Source organism: Alternaria metachromatica, assembly GCF_023757995.1.
Source record: "Alternaria metachromatica strain BMP 0045 chromosome Unknown scaffold_1, whole genome shotgun sequence".
NCBI lineage: Eukaryota > Fungi > Ascomycota > Dothideomycetes > Pleosporales > Pleosporaceae > Alternaria > Alternaria metachromatica.
This window is the reverse complement of record NW_026055492.1, coordinates 1,326,112-1,342,941: the sequence shown is the minus strand read 5'-3', so window position 1 is coordinate 1,342,941 and position 16,830 is coordinate 1,326,112. Positions and strand designations below refer to the sequence as shown.

The window sequence follows — 16,830 nt, the reverse complement described above, 5'->3', positions numbered from 1 at the left end:
ATGTCTGATGGCAACGTGTTGGTTGCGTTTTAGGGATCTCGGGGGAATGGCTATAGCGGCGTTATGGGAACAGGGGGATAAATTGACAAGGAAGACATGTCGGGTCGAAAGACGGATCTTGACCAGGCCTTGGGTATTTCTATAGTAATGCAATTTTCATGGAAATGTGTACTGTGCGAACGCGATTGATATATGGAAAGTGATGTTTGTGTATGTGTCTGTATTCTATTTCGGCTAGCTGTACTAGCTTGGGGTATCTTGATATGTACTTTCTCATCTTGACCTCCCCGGGAGTGCGAGTTCAAGCCTTTCCAAACCCAGGCTCCTCCTCCAACTCCTCTTCCCCTTCTCCCTCCCCTTGTGTCTCAGTAGCCACACTTTCTTTCATCGACTCCTCCACCTTGCCATCCGGAACCTTCCTCTCCCGCCTTTCCTGCTCCTTCTTCCTCGCGCCCGCCTTTAGCTTCTCCCATTGTTCCCTATATCTGCTCAACACCTGCTTGTCCCTTTCGTTCTGCTTGGCCAGTTTCTCGTTGGCACTCAACAAATCGTTGTACTTTGCGTCTTGCGAGGCGACCCTAGCTTCGAGTTCGGCGATGCGTTTCGCGGCGTCGGCGTCGGGGGCGGATGTCGGAGGCTGGCCGGGGGAAGTAGGTTGTTGTTGGGGATGGCCTGGTATGGGAGGGGATGGGAGAGCAGGAAGGGTGTTGATGCCTTGAGAAGCGAGGGCGTGGGCGAGAGCGTTGGGATCGCTGGAGCCACGGCCGGGTCCTCGAGCACGGAAGGACTGTGCGAGGGCGTTGAAGGAGTTCTGGGAGTTGAGTTCCCACATTTGGATGCGCTTGGCTTGTTTGTCGATGACCGATTTCAGCGTGTCGTTTTCTAGGGCTAGCTCCTCCATGGTCTTGAGGCCTGAGCCTCTGCCGGCTGGTATGGAGCGCTGGGGCGTTACGGATGTGCTGGAGTTGCCGCAAGAAGGGGGGCGGCGTGCTTTGGTGGGCGAAGGCGGGCCTACGTTCTCTCTCGCGTCGACAAACTCTTCGTGTGAACTCCCTCGCAGCGAGCCTGATCCCTCGTCTATGGCATTGAGCTGTGTGTTTGGTGCATTCGGCGCATTCGGATCGCGAAGGATGCTGGCGTAGGTGACTGCTCCGCTCGATGTTGGCACCAGGTAGAAGCTTTCGTTGGGCCCGGGTGCGCCATCCTCTCTCAGGGCGCGAAGTGCCGGCTTGCTGATCAAGGCAGCGAGATCTGGTACTGATGATTTGACGGTTCTTGACGCTTCTGGAGAGTGCGTTCGGGACTTGGTCTTGGAGGATTTCTCTTCCCTGGGTGTCTCCGACACAGGCGTTGGAGCGGAGGGGTTGAGGGGAAGGGAGGTGAAGGCTAGAGGCGCGCTGATGGCGGATATGACACCCCCGAAAGCCGAGTAGAAGCGACTGAAGTTGTCCTCTGCGGGCGGAGACGCAGGTTGTGGGGAGGCGCCTCTCAGCTGCTTCGCTGAGTCTCTGGTGGCACTCGACTCTGCTTTGCGCGACTGCTGCGCCAGTAGATCGCGCACAGGCGTGGAGGGCTGCTCAGTCCGGCCGGCTGCGGTGCTGGGTATGTTTGCTGACGCGCCACTGGTGGTTCTCTTCGCGCTGGGGATGCCGCGCTTCTCGGCGAGGTTGGTGGCTATCGAGGACTGGGGCAGTCTGCGGCGGGATGTCGGGGGTGTCGGAGAGGATGTGTTGGCTGCAGAGGCTCGCGACGACGACGTGTTTGGCGAGGTAGAGACGGCGGACAGGTCGGAGGGCTGTTTGGCGGCGTCCGTCTTCTTCTTGTCCTTGCGCGGCGCCTCTTTGATCAGACCAGCGAGCTTGCGGTGGTGGTCTTCGAGGAGACTGAGGATGCGGAGGGCCTGCAACGTTTTAGACGGGTGGGATAGCCTGGTTCAAACTACATACTTCAGCATCGTGGGTATCTTGGGTGGCCTGGCGGAAGGCGGTCGCGGCGAGGTCATGCTCCTGCCCCGCAGTCGCGACGCTGTTGGTGCTGGTGGCGGTCGCGGCGGTGCGGGCGTGGTCGTGGGCGTGGATGAGATGTGCAGACTCCATGGTGGTGGCAGAGGCAGGGGGTGGACATGTTCATGGAGTCGCCGTGCATAAAGGCAGCATCACATGTGCGTGAAGGGTCGCGGTCACGTCGACAGGGATACAAAGGCGGCCCCCCATGTCACTGCGGAGTAGATCACCGGGCTAAAGACCCGCAGCTACTGGAGACGTTGGAACCAGAACACGAGCAGCTCGCCCGCCTGGTTTCAGCTCGGATGCCTGGCCAGCTTGCTTCTTCTCCCCTCCAAACACGCCCTGCAAGCTGCTGCCCACCATGATTGCCATTGCAGCTGCCACCCTGCCGTAGCCTTTCCTGTGCCCTTCCAAGCGCATCGCGAACCATAGCCGCTCCCTACGTAATCGACCCTCCAACCGACCTAGCAAACACGGCCCTCACCCGCGTCGCAACATCGATATGCGCGTCTGAGACAAGAACGAGACGCTCTACTCCCTCATAGTGCGCTGCGCTCTATAGCACACCCTCCAACCCACAATGGCCTCCGAGCGGCGCAGGAGCATTGGCTCCATGTTCGGCCAGAAGGACAAGGACAACTCGCTGGCTGCACCCCGCGCGCACTCAAAGGGCCCGGACTCGTCGACCGTCTCCATTGCGAGCAGCGACGGCAACGACGACCTGCTGCGCAAGTCGAGCGACGGCGCCATGGACCGCTTCAGGAGCCGCCAGAACTCCGACGACGCCCGCAGCGACGCGTCCTCGTCCCGCCGCCGGCGCATGTCGACGCTCTTCAAGGGCCGCTCCAAGGGCAGAGGCTCCGTCAGCCAGGACGACGTGTCGCAAGTCGACGCCAATGACGACGTCCCGCCCGTTCCTACAATTAGACGGCCGAGCATGGGCCAGCCATACCAGAGCGACGACTCGCTGGGCCTGGCCAAGAGCGTCGCCAGCAGCCTGCTCACCGAAGACTCCGACCCGGAAGCGTAAGTCGCAGCCGTTCCTTTTGCTCTCCACTCTCCTCCCTGTCTCAGCTGCACTATTATTTCTATTAATTGCATTTGCTGCGCGTCCATTGAAGTTCGGCGTGCAAGGTTTGCCTCGTGGCATTGGCGCCGCTCGCATGGACTCCACCGCGAACAGGCATACGTTCTGGCCTCAGCTTCCCCACTAGCACATCACACCTCCCACATCATCGCCTCGTATCTCGTACACTCCTTGGCTGTCGCTGTTCCATTTGTCGCTTCTCTTCATTACGCCCCTCTTTCGTATTTCTTTGCCGCATACGTACCCACTCGGCCTGCAGTTCCGACTAACCCGCTGCAGCCCACCACCACTCAAACGTCCTGGCATTTCACCACACCAGTCGCATGCTGGCCTCTTGACGCTGTCATCGCCCCTGATCGCTTCCGAAACGATTGACTCGACCACTTCTACCAATGTCACTCTCGTAGACTCACAAGCCTCTACCCAAGAGCCCGCTGCCCGGAACGCCAGCTCCACCAACGTCGCTGCGAACAAGCGGGGCGTGTCTCCTGTCGGCAAGCTCAAGGAAGCTTTCACACCCAACAAAAGGTCTACGTCCCCGAATCCTAAGCCAGGTGCTAGCCCTGACGTCGCACGACCGAGTACGAGCGGAGGTGGACTAGGAGCCTTGTTTGGAGGAAAGAAGCGCGAGACGAGGGTGTTGGATGATCCGATACACGCCTCACCACCACAGATACACACAGGGCAGGAAACAAAATCTACGCCTTCATTGAGATCCGTCGCCCCGAAGCGCATCGTTACCTCGCTCCCCGCGACGCCCCCCAATCTATCTGATGCACCCACCACCTTCATAACACCACCCACCCCAACCGATCCGAAGCCTTCCTCCCCGACTGAATCCACCAGTTCCAAGAATACTGTGAGGCACGACAAGACCAACTCGAATCCCAACGTAGTCGTCTCCCCTTCGGGGAACATGATATCGCACCGACGCGCGCGATCAGCCACAAATCCCCCGAGCAAGCTATCACATTCGTCAATACCACCTCTGACTCCTCACCTCGAGGAAGCAAAGACCCCTGGAGGGACTGCTGTACTTCCATCATCTCCTGGCGGGCCTGGTGGATTCTTCGCTTCCATCTTCTCTGCCGCGCAGAACGCTGCCAATAACTTGGGTGACACCATTGCAAACAATACAAACATCAAGAACAAGCCCAACCAGCAACAGCAAAAGGAGGACGACGATACTCCAGACGGTGGTGAAGAGGTTATCGGTCCCGACAACGCAGACACCAACGCGAGTGAAGGCGCCGAGAAGCGAAGACCTGCCATTGAAACACTGGGATCTGGCAACTTGAGCTTAGCCCAACTTGGAATCGCCGAGAGCAACGACGTCAGCCCAATGTCTTCTGCAACCAGCGTCACCATGAAGGCTGACGAAGCATCGGCCCAGGTCGAGGATCGAGCTGCTGCTCAGGCCGTTTCAGCCGCATACGCAGGAGAGAAGCCTCCATCAATAGCTAGCGAACGCCCAAGATCATTGACCGCTGTCTCTGGTCAATCAGGGACGGGCGCAGCATCTCCCCCACGGCAACCTGAGATAACCGACTCGCCAGCGTCGATTCAGCGTCAAGGCAGTATACGCAGTCGTATAAGCGGTGGCAGACGGAGACGGCATAGGGGCAGCTCCGCTACTACCGGTAATACTCTGGGTGGTGTCATCAGTGCAAGTACAAGTACATTGGCGCCGAGCGCAGCATTGAACAGTCACCGTCTGAACGGCACTGGGTTCGCAGTTGCACCTCCTAGGCGAAATAAGGATTTTCACGCACTTTTCAAAAGCGTGCCCGAGGACGACTATCTGATCGAGGACTATAGTGCAGCCCTCCAGAAAGAGATTCTGCTCCATGGACGTTTGTATGTTTCCGAAGGGCATCTTTGCTTCTCCAGTAACATCCTTGGATGGGTCACAAACTTGGTCATCAGCTTTGATGAGGTCGTGTCTGTCGAGAAAAAGTCCACAGCTGTCCTCTTTCCAAACGCCATCGTCATACAGACACTTCACGCTCGCAACGTGTTCGCGTCATTCCTGTCACGAGACTCTACCTACGACTTAATCATCGGCATCTGGAAAATCTCGCACCCCAATCTGAAATCATCCCTCAACGGTGTAACGCTAGACGGTTCCGGTGGCACCGGTGACAAAACCGAGAAAGCGGAATCCATCGGCAGTGAAGATGGCTCTATCCAGGACTCGGATGATGAGGTGTACGACGAAGACGCGGACGACGATGAAGGCACTGGCAGTTTCACCGAACCTGGCGAAGGTAGTATCGCCGGTAGCGAGGTTGGCTCTGTGGCAGGTGAGACCACCCGAAAAGTGAGCGGCGCGGTATCACAAGCCTTTGGCGGAGGTGGTGAGACGGCTGAGGCTGCGAAAGTAGCCACGAATGGCACTGCCGCTGCTGGACAAGACTTCCCTGGCTCAACAGCTCATGGACCCACTGAGTGTGGTGACAGCGACCAGCATTACGATAAACTACTCATCGACACGACAATTCCTGCGCCCCTCGGCAAGGTCTATAGCTTGATGTTTGGTCCAGCTTCTGGTGTGTTCATGCGCAAATGGCTCGTGGAGGACCAAAAGTCCTTGGACTTGCAGATGGAAGACGACAAGAAGGGCCTGGGCGAAGACATGAAGACATTCAACTATTCCTATATCAAGCCGCTCAACGCACCTGTTGGACCGCGGCAGACAAAGTGCAATATCGCCATGAACCTGGAACAGTACGATTTGGACAAGGCCGTAAGCGTGCTTTGCAGCACAGCGACTCCGGATGTACCCAACGGCAGCATATTCCTCACGAAGACAAGGTATTGTCTGATGTGGGGCCCAGGAAACAGCACGCGGCTCATCATGACGTTCACGGTGGAGTGGAGTGGAAAGAGTTGGTTGAAGGGTAAGTAGTATCTGCTCTGACGCAGAAAACATACTGACATCTCCAGGTCCTATCGAGAAAGGCGCGAATGACGGTCAAATGTCGTACGCCACCTCCCTTACAGCCGCTCTCCGCACTGCCGTGAGTGCGGCGAAAGCCGGTCCGGCTCGCGTACCCGGAAAGGGTGGAAAGGGCAAGAGGCGGTCCAAGGGCAATCTTCTGGATGAAGCGCCCATGCCTGCCACCGCTCCCGTCCCCACGAGTCAGGCAAAGCAGAGCAATTGGGGGCTACTGGAGCCTTTGCGCAGTCTCCTTGGGCCGTTTGCTGATATCCTGGAATCCATCTTCACTCCGCAAGTCATCATCGTCATCCTCGGAGCGCTTCTGATGTACACCTGGCTGTTCCGAGGCACATCAACGGCGACTGGTCCAAACCAATGGTCGACGGCTCAACGCCAGGTTGCGTACGAGGAGATTTGGCGTCACGAAGAGTCAGATCTCTGGAACTGGCTCGAAGAAAGAGTTGCTTTGGACAGAGTACATAGCTCCGTCCGGGGGGCACACATTCAACCGGAGGACGGCACGCAGAAGCCTCTAGCACCGCATGACATGCAGGCGCGGGAGATGGACGAAGCGATTCGTGTGACCGAGGAACGATTGAAGGCGTTGAAAGACGCCGTGACTCGGGAACGCTCAAAGTCGCGTACAAAAAGTGCAAAAGAACGACAAACGTAGGCACGGAAACGCCGGACAATATAAGCGCCCTCGGAGAGGGTCGTACGAGAGAAAGCACTCCACGGCTTGCAGCACGCCCATGAGTCGCGAAGCTCAAACTGTAAACATACGCAAGACTTGCATGGCGATGGCGTCAACTTTTTCCCTTTGTGATTAGCTTGGCGTTTGGTGCGTTGGGGCCCGGGTGGGCTTGTATGGCGTACATCTGTCATACCATGGCGTTCAGCCGCATTGTTTCGTTTGTGTTTCGCACTGTCGTATCAAGGTCAGGAGTGGATTTGTAACCTCCGTTCGTCTTTGCACAAGGATTTCTTTACATTCATCCTGTCAGTGTTTCCTACTGGCAAACTGTTGTTATAAAACCCGTTTCTCAATCAGATACACATTGGCTCGAAGACTTCCAGAACCAAATGGTCCCGCGGCATTCGCCACCCATGCTATATCCAAAAGGGTCCATTGACGCGACGAACAGTCTTTAGACTGGCGATCTACGCGTGCCTTGAACCGTTGTTAAAGTTTGGTGACCTGCAGCGGTGATCGCCGGTACTTGCATTAGCGCGGTCTAGGCGATGCGCTGCACGATCTATTCGATCATGGATCATCCAGATCATCATGGATTTCTTCATCTCTCCAGTCCTCGGGTGCCGAGAACTGCGAACACGAGAGCAATCAAAGTTCGTCCACGTCGCTGACGACTTACAATGTTGCGGTTTAACTTTGACAGCTCCCTCCCTGAACGGTAAGCAGGCCGAGAAGACGCACGTCCCTTGAGCGAACCTGGATACCACGTGTGCTCGTGCGATACTTGGAAGCTGCGTCTAGCGCTACTTCGTACATCCCGTTCTGTCTATCCACCGTTCACGTCTCCACGATTCAGTTCCCCACAGAAGACGCAGCCACCGTGCGACCCTCTCATCTCCCACGTTGGGGAGTCAACAGTTCCAATACCGGTGCCGCCGGTTGCAGATTCGCGCCACGCGATCCGGCCGAGCGTCGCTTCTCCGAACAATCCGCAAACTCTGGATAAACTCAATTGTACGGGAAGACGTGACTATCGGATACCAGTTTCCTAAACAAGTTGGTTTGAGGGTCCTATTGAGTTAGGCCATGCTCCGGATCCGCACCGTTGACGGACGGCCGCGGTCCCCCCAGGATGCAGCGACCTACTGTTTGGTACCTGACTCTGCCTTAGTTTGCTCCGCCGCCGCCACTGCTACTGTTGACGGTTTTGCGATGGGATAGCTAAACTTTGTATGGAGAATTGGCGTGGCATGGCAAGATCGATGGAGGGTCTGGCTGACGTGGAGTATAGCCAGGGTTCGCCGCGGTTGAGCTAATAGAGTTCCAGTAACAGACGTGGGATGGCTGTAAAACGTTCTTCAACTACGTCTTATTTACTTTTTCGTCGGACCCTTCATTCTGATACTCGAGATCTCTTCGTTTTCCAGTATATGGCGTGGCCACACTGTATGCGAAACATCCGGAATATCCGGTGCTGACATCCAATTTCGGACTACGATCTCACTTTGTTTTCTCTATCACGCTCTAGTCGCGGCTTTCTTCCTCCATACGTCCAACATGGCATACAGCCCTAATGGAAAAGGATCCAGTGGTCTCCTTCCTCCCGTCTCAGTCTTTGCAGCCTGGCCGCTTCCGAATTACGAAGATCCCGTCACGCGTTCCAAAGCCGTTCTCATTACATCATGTACTCTGGGGTCGATTATGCTTGCTGTAGTTGGAGCAAGAATATGGGCAAGAGCTGTCATACAAAGGAACTCGGGTGTTGATGACTGGATCATGTTGGCTGCAATGGTATGAGCCTCCCACAGTGACTGAAACTGTGTGTGCGAAGACTAACACATCGATCACAGATCCCAACAATTGGACTGACAGTCACCGCATGTCTTGGTACGTTGCCATTCACGCGAAACCTTACCATGCCAGTACTAACGACTACAATAGCGACCGAACGCTACAATTTCAATCGGCACATCTGGGACGTCCATCCCGACAAGTACGTCCCAGAGCGCCAAGTAACCTTCGCCCTCTACGCTTTGTACATTGTGGCAGGAGGGATGATCAAGATATCGATCCTGCTCTTCTACCGCCGTCTCGACTCACGCTCCATAACGAAGAGTTTCCGCATCGCAACATGGCTAAACATCGTTGCCATCGCCATCTTCTCCATCGCATTCGTCATCGTCCTCTTCACAGCCTGCACACCGTTTACCGCATTCTGGTACCAATTCGACATCACCAAGCAGCTTACAGGATACGCATACCATTGCTGGATCGATGAAGCGGCAGACCTTCTATCAGCGAGTATAATAAGCGCTGTACAAGATGCCATCGCTGCGTTCCTTCCCACAATCCTATATTGGAACCTACACATCCCGCGTCGCCAAAAGATCGCCCTGGGCGCCATCTTCGCTCTCGGTTACCTCGTCTGCATCGTCGCAGGCGTACGCTCCTACTTCGTGTGGCGCACCTTCAACAGCCCCCTCTACGATTCGACATGGGAGTCTTGGCCCGCATGGTTGCTCTGCGTGCTGGAAATCCAACTCGGCGCCATCTGCGCGAGTGCGCCTGCACTCAAAGTCTTCCTGTCGCATTACTTCAAGGTGGCAACGAGTATGTACAGCGGGTCGAGTCAAGGCACGACGCATGCCAGCATTCAGAAGGGTGGTGGTGGTACCTGGTGGAAGTCGGCAAGTTCAGGGACGTCGGGGTCAAGAGGGACCATGGCTTCGAGGGTGGATAGGGATGGGTATATTCGGGAGCCGGGAAATGCGCATATGGTTGATGAAGAGGGGGGCATTGTGCTACAAGATACGAAGAGGTCTGATGGACGGACGGAGAGCATCGAGACTTTCATCTACTTCTGAGAGGGGTTACAACAAGGAGTGGCGAGAAGACGGCCAACTCAATGCGCCACAAAGTTATCATTGTACGAACCCATGACGACAGGACTGGCATGGGAATACTACCATGCTATTAAGATCGGGAGCATGATATCAGCGCCTGCCCTGACGATTTGGAGCTGCGCAATAGCCTCTGACGGGGTTTGTCGCCTGCCGTGCAACTGACGCAATTCAGTGTCGACAAGCGTGCCTCCACCAACACGCGTCGTTCTTCGCGGACGGAAAGCAAAGGGGAAAGGGAAAGGGGAGGGAATCCACAAGAACAGGATGGTAGGAACCGAAGTGCCGGACAAATACAACAAACGGACGCGTGATCGAAAAGACGATCACTGAGCGAAAAACAAGAGTACCTGTATCGGCATGAGAATAACACCAGATCAGACTAAGATATTACAAATGACTTTGTAACATAAACGTAATAGACAGAAGAGTTACGACTATTCTACAAGTATTGTATCCAAGTTCATTGTACGAAACACACCATCTTCTTTACCACCAACTCTGACATCAAAGCCCAAAGGTGCACTTTCTACAACACTCACTCTCACCCCACTTCTCACGAACAACACATGTACACCTCCTCAGCGTCTCTCCATCCCTACTTCCATCCTCTTACCCCTCTTCTCCAAAACCCTACCATCCTTCCTCTTCCTCGCCAACTTCGCCTCCCTCCGCTCAAGCAATCTCTCCTTCTCTTCTACCTCCCTCTCCCTCCTCTCAACAGCACTCTCTCTACCCTCCACCACACTTTCGCGCCGCGCCAACGCACTCTGCTGCTCTTCCACCTCCATCTCGCGGTTCACGACGGCGACCTCGCGGTCACGAATATCTGGTACAAGGAGAGGGGTATCGAGGCTCTTGTTATAATTGGACAGGTTTCTACCCGCGAGGGGCTTGGATGCTGTGCGTAAGTTAGCAGGTGGTTGTTAGAAGGTTAGTGGAGGAAAACGCACAGTCAAGTGGAGTGACAGGCGCACCAGCCATGAAGCCAGTGTCGTAGTGTGCATACGCGCAGTCGATGTCTCGTTTGTTGCATCGCCCGTTTTGGTGCCAGAAGAAACAAGTTAGGGGTTGGGGGAAGTTCTTGGGTAGTGACTTGTCGAGTTTAGTGGGTGGGTCGTCGGATGGGGTGTGTTGACTTGAGTGTCGGCGTGTGTAGTGGGAGCTTGAGAGTGATGTAGCGCTTTGGAAGGGTGGGTTGATAAGAGTTGAAGAAGAGCGTGGTGCGTCGGACCTGCGTTGGTACGCGTTGTCGCGCTCAGGTACGTAGCGGTCGATCATGCGGGCCTGCATATCTCTTGGTTGGGGATTGGAACTGCTGTTTGTTTTTGACTTGGAAGAGGGTGAGACGAGTTCAATTGGGGGTGTGGTATCAGCCGTTTGTTTGTTGCCGTGCAGAAGAGCACTGACCCTGACGGGCGTTTGCATACCATCTGACCTGTAATATTGTCGAAGTTACTGCATCAATGTTGTTATTCGAACATTTGATGGCTATTTCCAGAGACCGTAGAAGGCTTAATGTGCATCATTTTGATTTGGGGTATCATATTCCTACAGCTTACTCTCCCGCACGTGTCGCTCTTCAACAGGTAGCGCGCCACTCATCATATCCAATTGTTCTTCTCTTCCGTAAAGTACTCGCTCTCTACCTCCCCTTGTCGTCCACCAATTCACAGCAACCCCACTGCGCTCTGCATCCATCTCTCCGCTGACTAGCACTTCCCAGTATCGCGCTTTGACGTTTTCCCGCATTTCATCGTCATGGATTTGATTGAGTAGTTCAGCACATAGAGGCAGCCACTCCTCCAGCAGGTATATAGGAAGGAAAGGTAGGGCGTCTATGAGGGTCAAAGCGAGCACAGCCTGTTCCGAGAGGGCAGGGGGTGGTGCATCTGAGCCTTGTAGGGCCAGAGCGACCGAATCAGGTGGTAGTGGCTGCGAAGGAGCGTTGAGAGCGCGATGGTATACGAGCTCTAGGAGCGTGGCTGGGAGATCGGGGTGGGTTGCCGACAAGGTGGAAGGAGGAGCTGTGACACGCATCAAGGTCTTGAAAGCTAGACGGAACTGGCGCGGGGACAGGTTGTGAGGGAAAACACTAAAGAGAGCGTCGATGTAGAACGGCAGGTGTTTTGCTGTAATCTCGGCAGATTGTGGAGCAGACAGCACAGCAAGCATAACGCTATGGGCGGCTTCGAACACTGGCAACATGTGGCGGTTCTCGCCAGCGGCAAGGTAGGGTACTGCCGACGCGACAAGTAAGTCCTCGTTTGTGGCTGGCGACAATATCAGAGTGAAGTGTTCCGCTGTATTGAGAAAGTAGAGGTCCAGTATGCGGTCAAGTGGATGGCTTGGTATTTGGCCAAGGTGCTGAGGCGCAATGGTTTTGAGGAGCTTATCGGCGTGGTTGGGGTAGGCGGAGAGGATGTCTATCGCTGTAAGATAGACAAATGTATGCTGGGAAAAGGACGCGGGGCCGAGTCGAGAGGTGATGAAGTATAGGTGCCGCAGGGTTTGTAGGGCTTGTGATGCTAGCATGGGAGCGATGGCGTCTGCAGCGAGCGCTCTGTCGGCTAGTGTTCGTGTGAATACGCCTCGCAGAATGATAGTAGTAGCAAAGAGAGCCGCCTTGAGTAGGTTCCACAACTGCGGAGTGGTCTTGTGAAGCGCGTCGTCTTCCAGATTTCCTGCCTCCTCGGAGGGCTCGATGTCTGAAAACTTGGTCTGTCGCCATTGTGTAGTAAGAGCGCGAGAAAAGCTTGCGAGGTCGTCCATCATTGTTTGGATGATCCATGGGTTCTTGACGTTCTCGACAGCATGCGCGATTAGCCGTGATAGGGGACCCATAGATGATACCAAGGGCCTGTTCATGATACTTTCGACTTGTCTGTAAGAGCTAGAGTGTGGCTATGCATAGTCAGTATACGTACGGGCATGTATCAGGTTCCGAAAAAACCTACACTCCAGTCCAGTTTCCCTGATTGCATTGTTCGTACGTCGAGATCCAGGCTCCCAAGGAAGTAGGCCGACTGGAAGCCTTCATTCGAGTAGTATGCCGTTCCAATGAGGACTGGAAGCAGCAGGTCGTAATCAAGCTGTGTCCTTTCCACGTCTCCGATGCATCCGAAGGCATGATTGAGCGTCAGTGTTATTGTCTGGCCTCCCAGTCCGTCTGCCTCGGAACGCTCCCTGACTTCCACTAGGGCGAGGTTTGTTGCGCGCACCAATGCAGCCTCGACTCTTTTTCGCATAGCTGACGCCCAGTACAGGTCCATGCCTTGCTCTTCGAGGCTCCCAATGCCGATCAGCAGGCCGGCGAGGACGACCAAGTGCTTCCATCGGCGGCTCCGGTCGTCGGCTCCCGCGACTATGGCGCGTATCCATTCGTCTAGCGAGAGGCCTCCTCCTATTGGCGTTTGTCCTGGCGCAAGCTTAGCTGCTTTGTTGTGTCGGACGTCGTTGTGGTGGTTGATGATAGTGGTGACGGCCGAGTGAAAGACGGAGAGCATGCGAAGAGGCGTCCGGACGCCATCGGGACGGTCCCATAGCGCGGGCGCGGTAAGGAGGTGCGAAGTAAGGAGGCTGAGATTGTGGGGGTTGCCGAGCGTGGTGAGGAGTGAAGACGCGGTTCCCAGGAGCCTGTGGTCATTAGCATGCGCATTGCGGATAGGGAGTCGCGATGCGTACCGCGGCGTGTCTTGCTGGTCTGTGTATGTCTGGAGCGAGCGCAGCAGCGTGGATAAGAGGCGATCGACGACCATGATGACCTCGAGAAGCCCGCGACAGGCTACCAGAAGATGCGCATGGAGGTGTTGGAGATGCAATGGCTGGTGTTGATCATCGCTCGCGTCAGCCGAGGTTGCGCTAAGCTCGGACTTTAACCGTTGACATTCACTCGGAGATCGACGTCACAAGCATCAACTTCAAAACATCGGCTTCTGATATCGTACGATCCCGCGGTCCTCGTCCTACGCGCAGCAGTACACGAAGCGCCCCATAGCCATGCCGCATAGATGAGGTAAGCCCAACTGGACCCTTGTGCTCACCGCGGTCTTCCCCCTGTGCATGGCCCAACATTCACGTTCGCCTCAACATGTTCCCCACATCTTGGCCATGAACGTAGTTAACCGTATCTTCCCCAGCTTTATTCAACGCGTCGACTCGGCGGTTCCGCTCGGCTACACCACGCCGCCCTTCCCCTCCCTCTACTGGCCTCTTCCCGCCGGCGCGACACAGTCCTTCTACCTATACCGTCCCGATGACATCTTCCGCTTCACCGTCTACTGGACACTGCTGCTGGTTGGCGGGATCCACTTCATCACTGCACTATGGGCGTGCATAGTGCAATGGCGTAATTGGAAGTTGATATGGATAGCCCTGCCTGTGTTCAGCATCGTGGGAGGTGTTGAAGCACTTGTTGCGGGTGCAATTGTTGGCGGACTGTAAGTGATTCCTCTGGAAAGAGCCATATGGATCGCATACTGACTACCATCAGACTTGGAGGCGTATATCAGGCGGGCTACTTCGAAATGTCCACCTGGATACCCTTTGTCTGGGCCGTCATCAACACCTTAGTACTCATATTGTCATCGTTCGCCATCTACGGTGGACTCTGAAGCCATGTCGCGGACACATGCGCCAGATATACTAGCCTCGCCTCTCAACGCATCACGAATACCTTCGCCCTGCGCATCCACAACCGAAGCCACGCCCTTGTGCCTATCCCTGCTGCCTCTGATTGGAGGGAAGGGCGTCTGCATGGGCATCTCATAGTCGACTATGTCGTGGCGAAAACATTTCGATAAAGATCGGGCAGCTCTTGTCGCCCATGAACTTGTCGACTCTACGTGGTCGACTTCTCGGACCTTGAGCATTTGCACCATCTCGTATGGCATAAATACCCTCCTCCACATCCTCACCACACCCATGAGTTGAGTATCACTACGAGTATACTTCGCTGAAGTGACGCGATGTATACATAACACAAAAGACCGAGAGAACGACGCGTATCCTACAACCCACACGAGCAGGACTAGTCTCCACGAGTATGGATGACAATGTTTCACAGGCTGGTCAGGGACGCGACGTTGATTTACAGAGAGACCTACATACGATCGGTCAGCATCTTCCCCGCACAAAGCTCCAGGTTTTACGCGTTTCGTGGCTCAAAGCTAGAGAACATGCCAGCTGGACCAACGATGAAGACAGGTTAAAGAGCAAAGCAGTAACGAGATAGCAGACTCGTGGATGGGTATCATTACACTAGATTGTCACCAGTTCTAGCAGACCGGAGCTGGCTTCTTGTACAGATCATACCTATATCCAATTCTATATATACATCGTACATCATTACTTTCATTACATCGTGACATCAATCCAGCCACTTCATCCAGTATGTATCTTGAACCTCTGCTTCACTTGTTTTCTGCACATGGGGCACTTCGTCGGCCGCACGGGTATATGGCCATGCTTTACCGGAACAACGACATCAGCGCACCACTGACACATGACCATATGCCCGCAGGGCAATACAGCTACATCAGCAAGCTGCTGATAGCACACCTGGCACGCGAGTACCTTTGTCATTTCCGCGTCCGTCTTTGGCTCTGGCCGATCAGGCTGGCTGTCAAGCGATACGAGCGGTAGTTCTAGCTGCGGAGGGTCGACGCGTAAGAATGCGCGCGCTTCAGCGAACCTGTGCTGAAGACGCGTGCTGCGCATGCCGGGCTCAAGGAGAGCCGAGGCGCGCACATTGGATAGTATTTCGAGCGCCGACGCTACAGTTGCAGGTCTGGCTGCTGCATCCCCACCGCCGGGCATTGCTAATATTGTCTCTAGATCAAGGTCTGGGCGGGATACGTCGTTGTTCTCGAGGTTTGGCCGCCGGGGCGCATAACTCCAGACTTGGCTTTCTGGCTCTAGAGTCTCTGCAAATGACTGCGACTCTCGCATCACACCCCATAGCAGCTGTTCCTCGATTTCTCGTCGATCTTGTGGGGATAGACCATCGAGTGGAGGTGCGATTTCAGTCCCGTCTGCTCTTCGTTGGTCGGCCTGGCGCTGGCGGGCGTAGGCTCGTGTGTACATTTGTGTCAGCGGTGACTCGTAGTCGTCCTGTTCTAATTCCTCCCGGGAGCCGAATACGCGTGCAAATCGCTCTCGCCGATTTTGTTGCTGCGCTTCCCGTCGTGTCATTGGCCGTGGGGGCTCTGACGGCTCTTCCTGTATTTGAGGTGTGACGGAAGTTCGTGGTTCTGCTGGTGCCGTGGGCTCTGTGTGCGAAACCTCCATCTCCTCCGTCTCTTGCAGTAGGTCATCCAGCGCGTCTTCTAGACTCTGGTGTGGCTGCTCTGGCCTTTCCTCTTCAGAGCTTAACCGTCTTCTTCGAAGTCGGTTCTCTGGTCTGCTCGCATCGTTCTCTACTCCGGCCCTCAACTGATCCAATGTTCGCGGAAGGAAGCCAGGGCTGACTTCTCGGAATGGCTCCCCTATCACAGGCATGCGTTGTTCAGTCCCATCTGGCAGCTTCGCAATGCGATAGCCCTGGTGAAACTCCCACCATCGCTCCAGGAACTCGGTCTGGTCAGGTATCTCGGGTACGCGTGTCTGGGAGATTTCGAGGGGAGGTTCGGTAGCGGCAAGACGGTTGCTCCAGAACTCTAGTCTATAGTCAGTTTACGATCTGGTAGATCGAGATTCCATCGAGCGATATTGTACCTTTGCAGAACCAGCAATAGCCTTGCCACCTTGTGCCGCGGTTCACAAAGCCTACTCCGTCAATGTACACGCGATACGTCCGGGAGTGGACTCTTTCGTCGGCGCAAGCGCAACAATTCGGGGTAGAGGTCAATCGGCAGCTTGTGGCAAGCTTGTGCGGACAGTGTGTATCCAGGCGTGGGCAGTCTGCGGTCAAAGTGCCCATTATGAGTTGGCGGAGGGATTGGTTCTATGTCAAATATGGATACGAGAGCTGCAATGTCCAGTGCACACGGCAAACGGCAAAGAAGGCTAGAAGCTTTGGACGTGGTGAGTAAACAAATGGGTGAAGTTTGACGGGTGGCGCGTCGAGATACTCCGCGTTCCGCGGTCGCACTTGCATGCGCTCTGGTGGGGCGGAACATGGGTTCGATGGGGGAAGTGGACCTAGCGTCATGTCATTCCCGCGGCTTGACACTTGCAATAGACTGTGACCAACGGCATTCCCA

The 16,830-nt window shown here is 55.2% G+C and overlaps 6 protein-coding genes across 6 annotated transcripts; 2 read left to right on the top strand and 4 right to left on the bottom strand.

Moving 5' to 3' along the window:
- Positions 1 to 301: 301 nt before the first annotated feature.
- Positions 302 to 2,096, bottom strand: J4E83_000433 (uncharacterized protein; the record flags this gene model as incomplete). Its single annotated transcript, XM_049327395.1, has 2 exons — positions 302 to 1,900; positions 1,947 to 2,096. 2 exons carry the CDS (start codon positions 2,094 to 2,096, stop codon positions 302 to 304), a joined length of 1,749 nt encoding a protein of 582 aa, XP_049193540.1.
- A 490-nt stretch (positions 2,097 to 2,586) lies between these two features.
- On the top strand, positions 2,587 to 6,707 carry J4E83_000432 (uncharacterized protein; the record flags this gene model as incomplete). The annotated part of the gene is made up of 3 exons (XM_049327394.1): positions 2,587 to 3,032; positions 3,373 to 5,993; positions 6,040 to 6,707. The coding sequence occupies 3 exons, from the start codon at positions 2,587 to 2,589 to the stop codon at positions 6,705 to 6,707; spliced, it is 3,735 nt and encodes a 1,244-aa protein (XP_049193539.1).
- Positions 6,708 to 8,285: 1,578 nt separating this feature from the next.
- J4E83_000431 (uncharacterized protein) lies at positions 8,286 to 9,592 on the top strand (the record flags this gene model as incomplete). The annotated part of the gene is made up of 3 exons (XM_049327393.1): positions 8,286 to 8,519; positions 8,579 to 8,615; positions 8,670 to 9,592. 3 exons carry the CDS (start codon positions 8,286 to 8,288, stop codon positions 9,590 to 9,592), a joined length of 1,194 nt encoding a protein of 397 aa, XP_049193538.1.
- A 617-nt stretch (positions 9,593 to 10,209) lies between these two features.
- Positions 10,210 to 10,612, bottom strand: J4E83_000430 (uncharacterized protein; the record flags this gene model as incomplete). Its single annotated transcript, XM_049327392.1, has 2 exons — positions 10,210 to 10,529; positions 10,606 to 10,612. The coding sequence occupies 2 exons, from the start codon at positions 10,610 to 10,612 to the stop codon at positions 10,210 to 10,212; spliced, it is 327 nt and encodes a 108-aa protein (XP_049193537.1).
- A 567-nt stretch (positions 10,613 to 11,179) lies between these two features.
- Positions 11,180 to 13,386, bottom strand: J4E83_000429 (uncharacterized protein; the record flags this gene model as incomplete). The annotated part of the gene is made up of 3 exons (XM_049327391.1): positions 11,180 to 12,532; positions 12,586 to 13,264; positions 13,313 to 13,386. The coding sequence occupies 3 exons, from the start codon at positions 13,384 to 13,386 to the stop codon at positions 11,180 to 11,182; spliced, it is 2,106 nt and encodes a 701-aa protein (XP_049193536.1).
- Positions 13,387 to 15,010: 1,624 nt separating this feature from the next.
- Positions 15,011 to 16,825, bottom strand: J4E83_000428 (uncharacterized protein; the record flags this gene model as incomplete). The annotated part of the gene is made up of 2 exons (XM_049327390.1): positions 15,011 to 16,289; positions 16,821 to 16,825. The coding sequence occupies 2 exons, from the start codon at positions 16,823 to 16,825 to the stop codon at positions 15,011 to 15,013; spliced, it is 1,284 nt and encodes a 427-aa protein (XP_049193535.1).
- Positions 16,826 to 16,830: the final 5 nt, after the last annotated feature.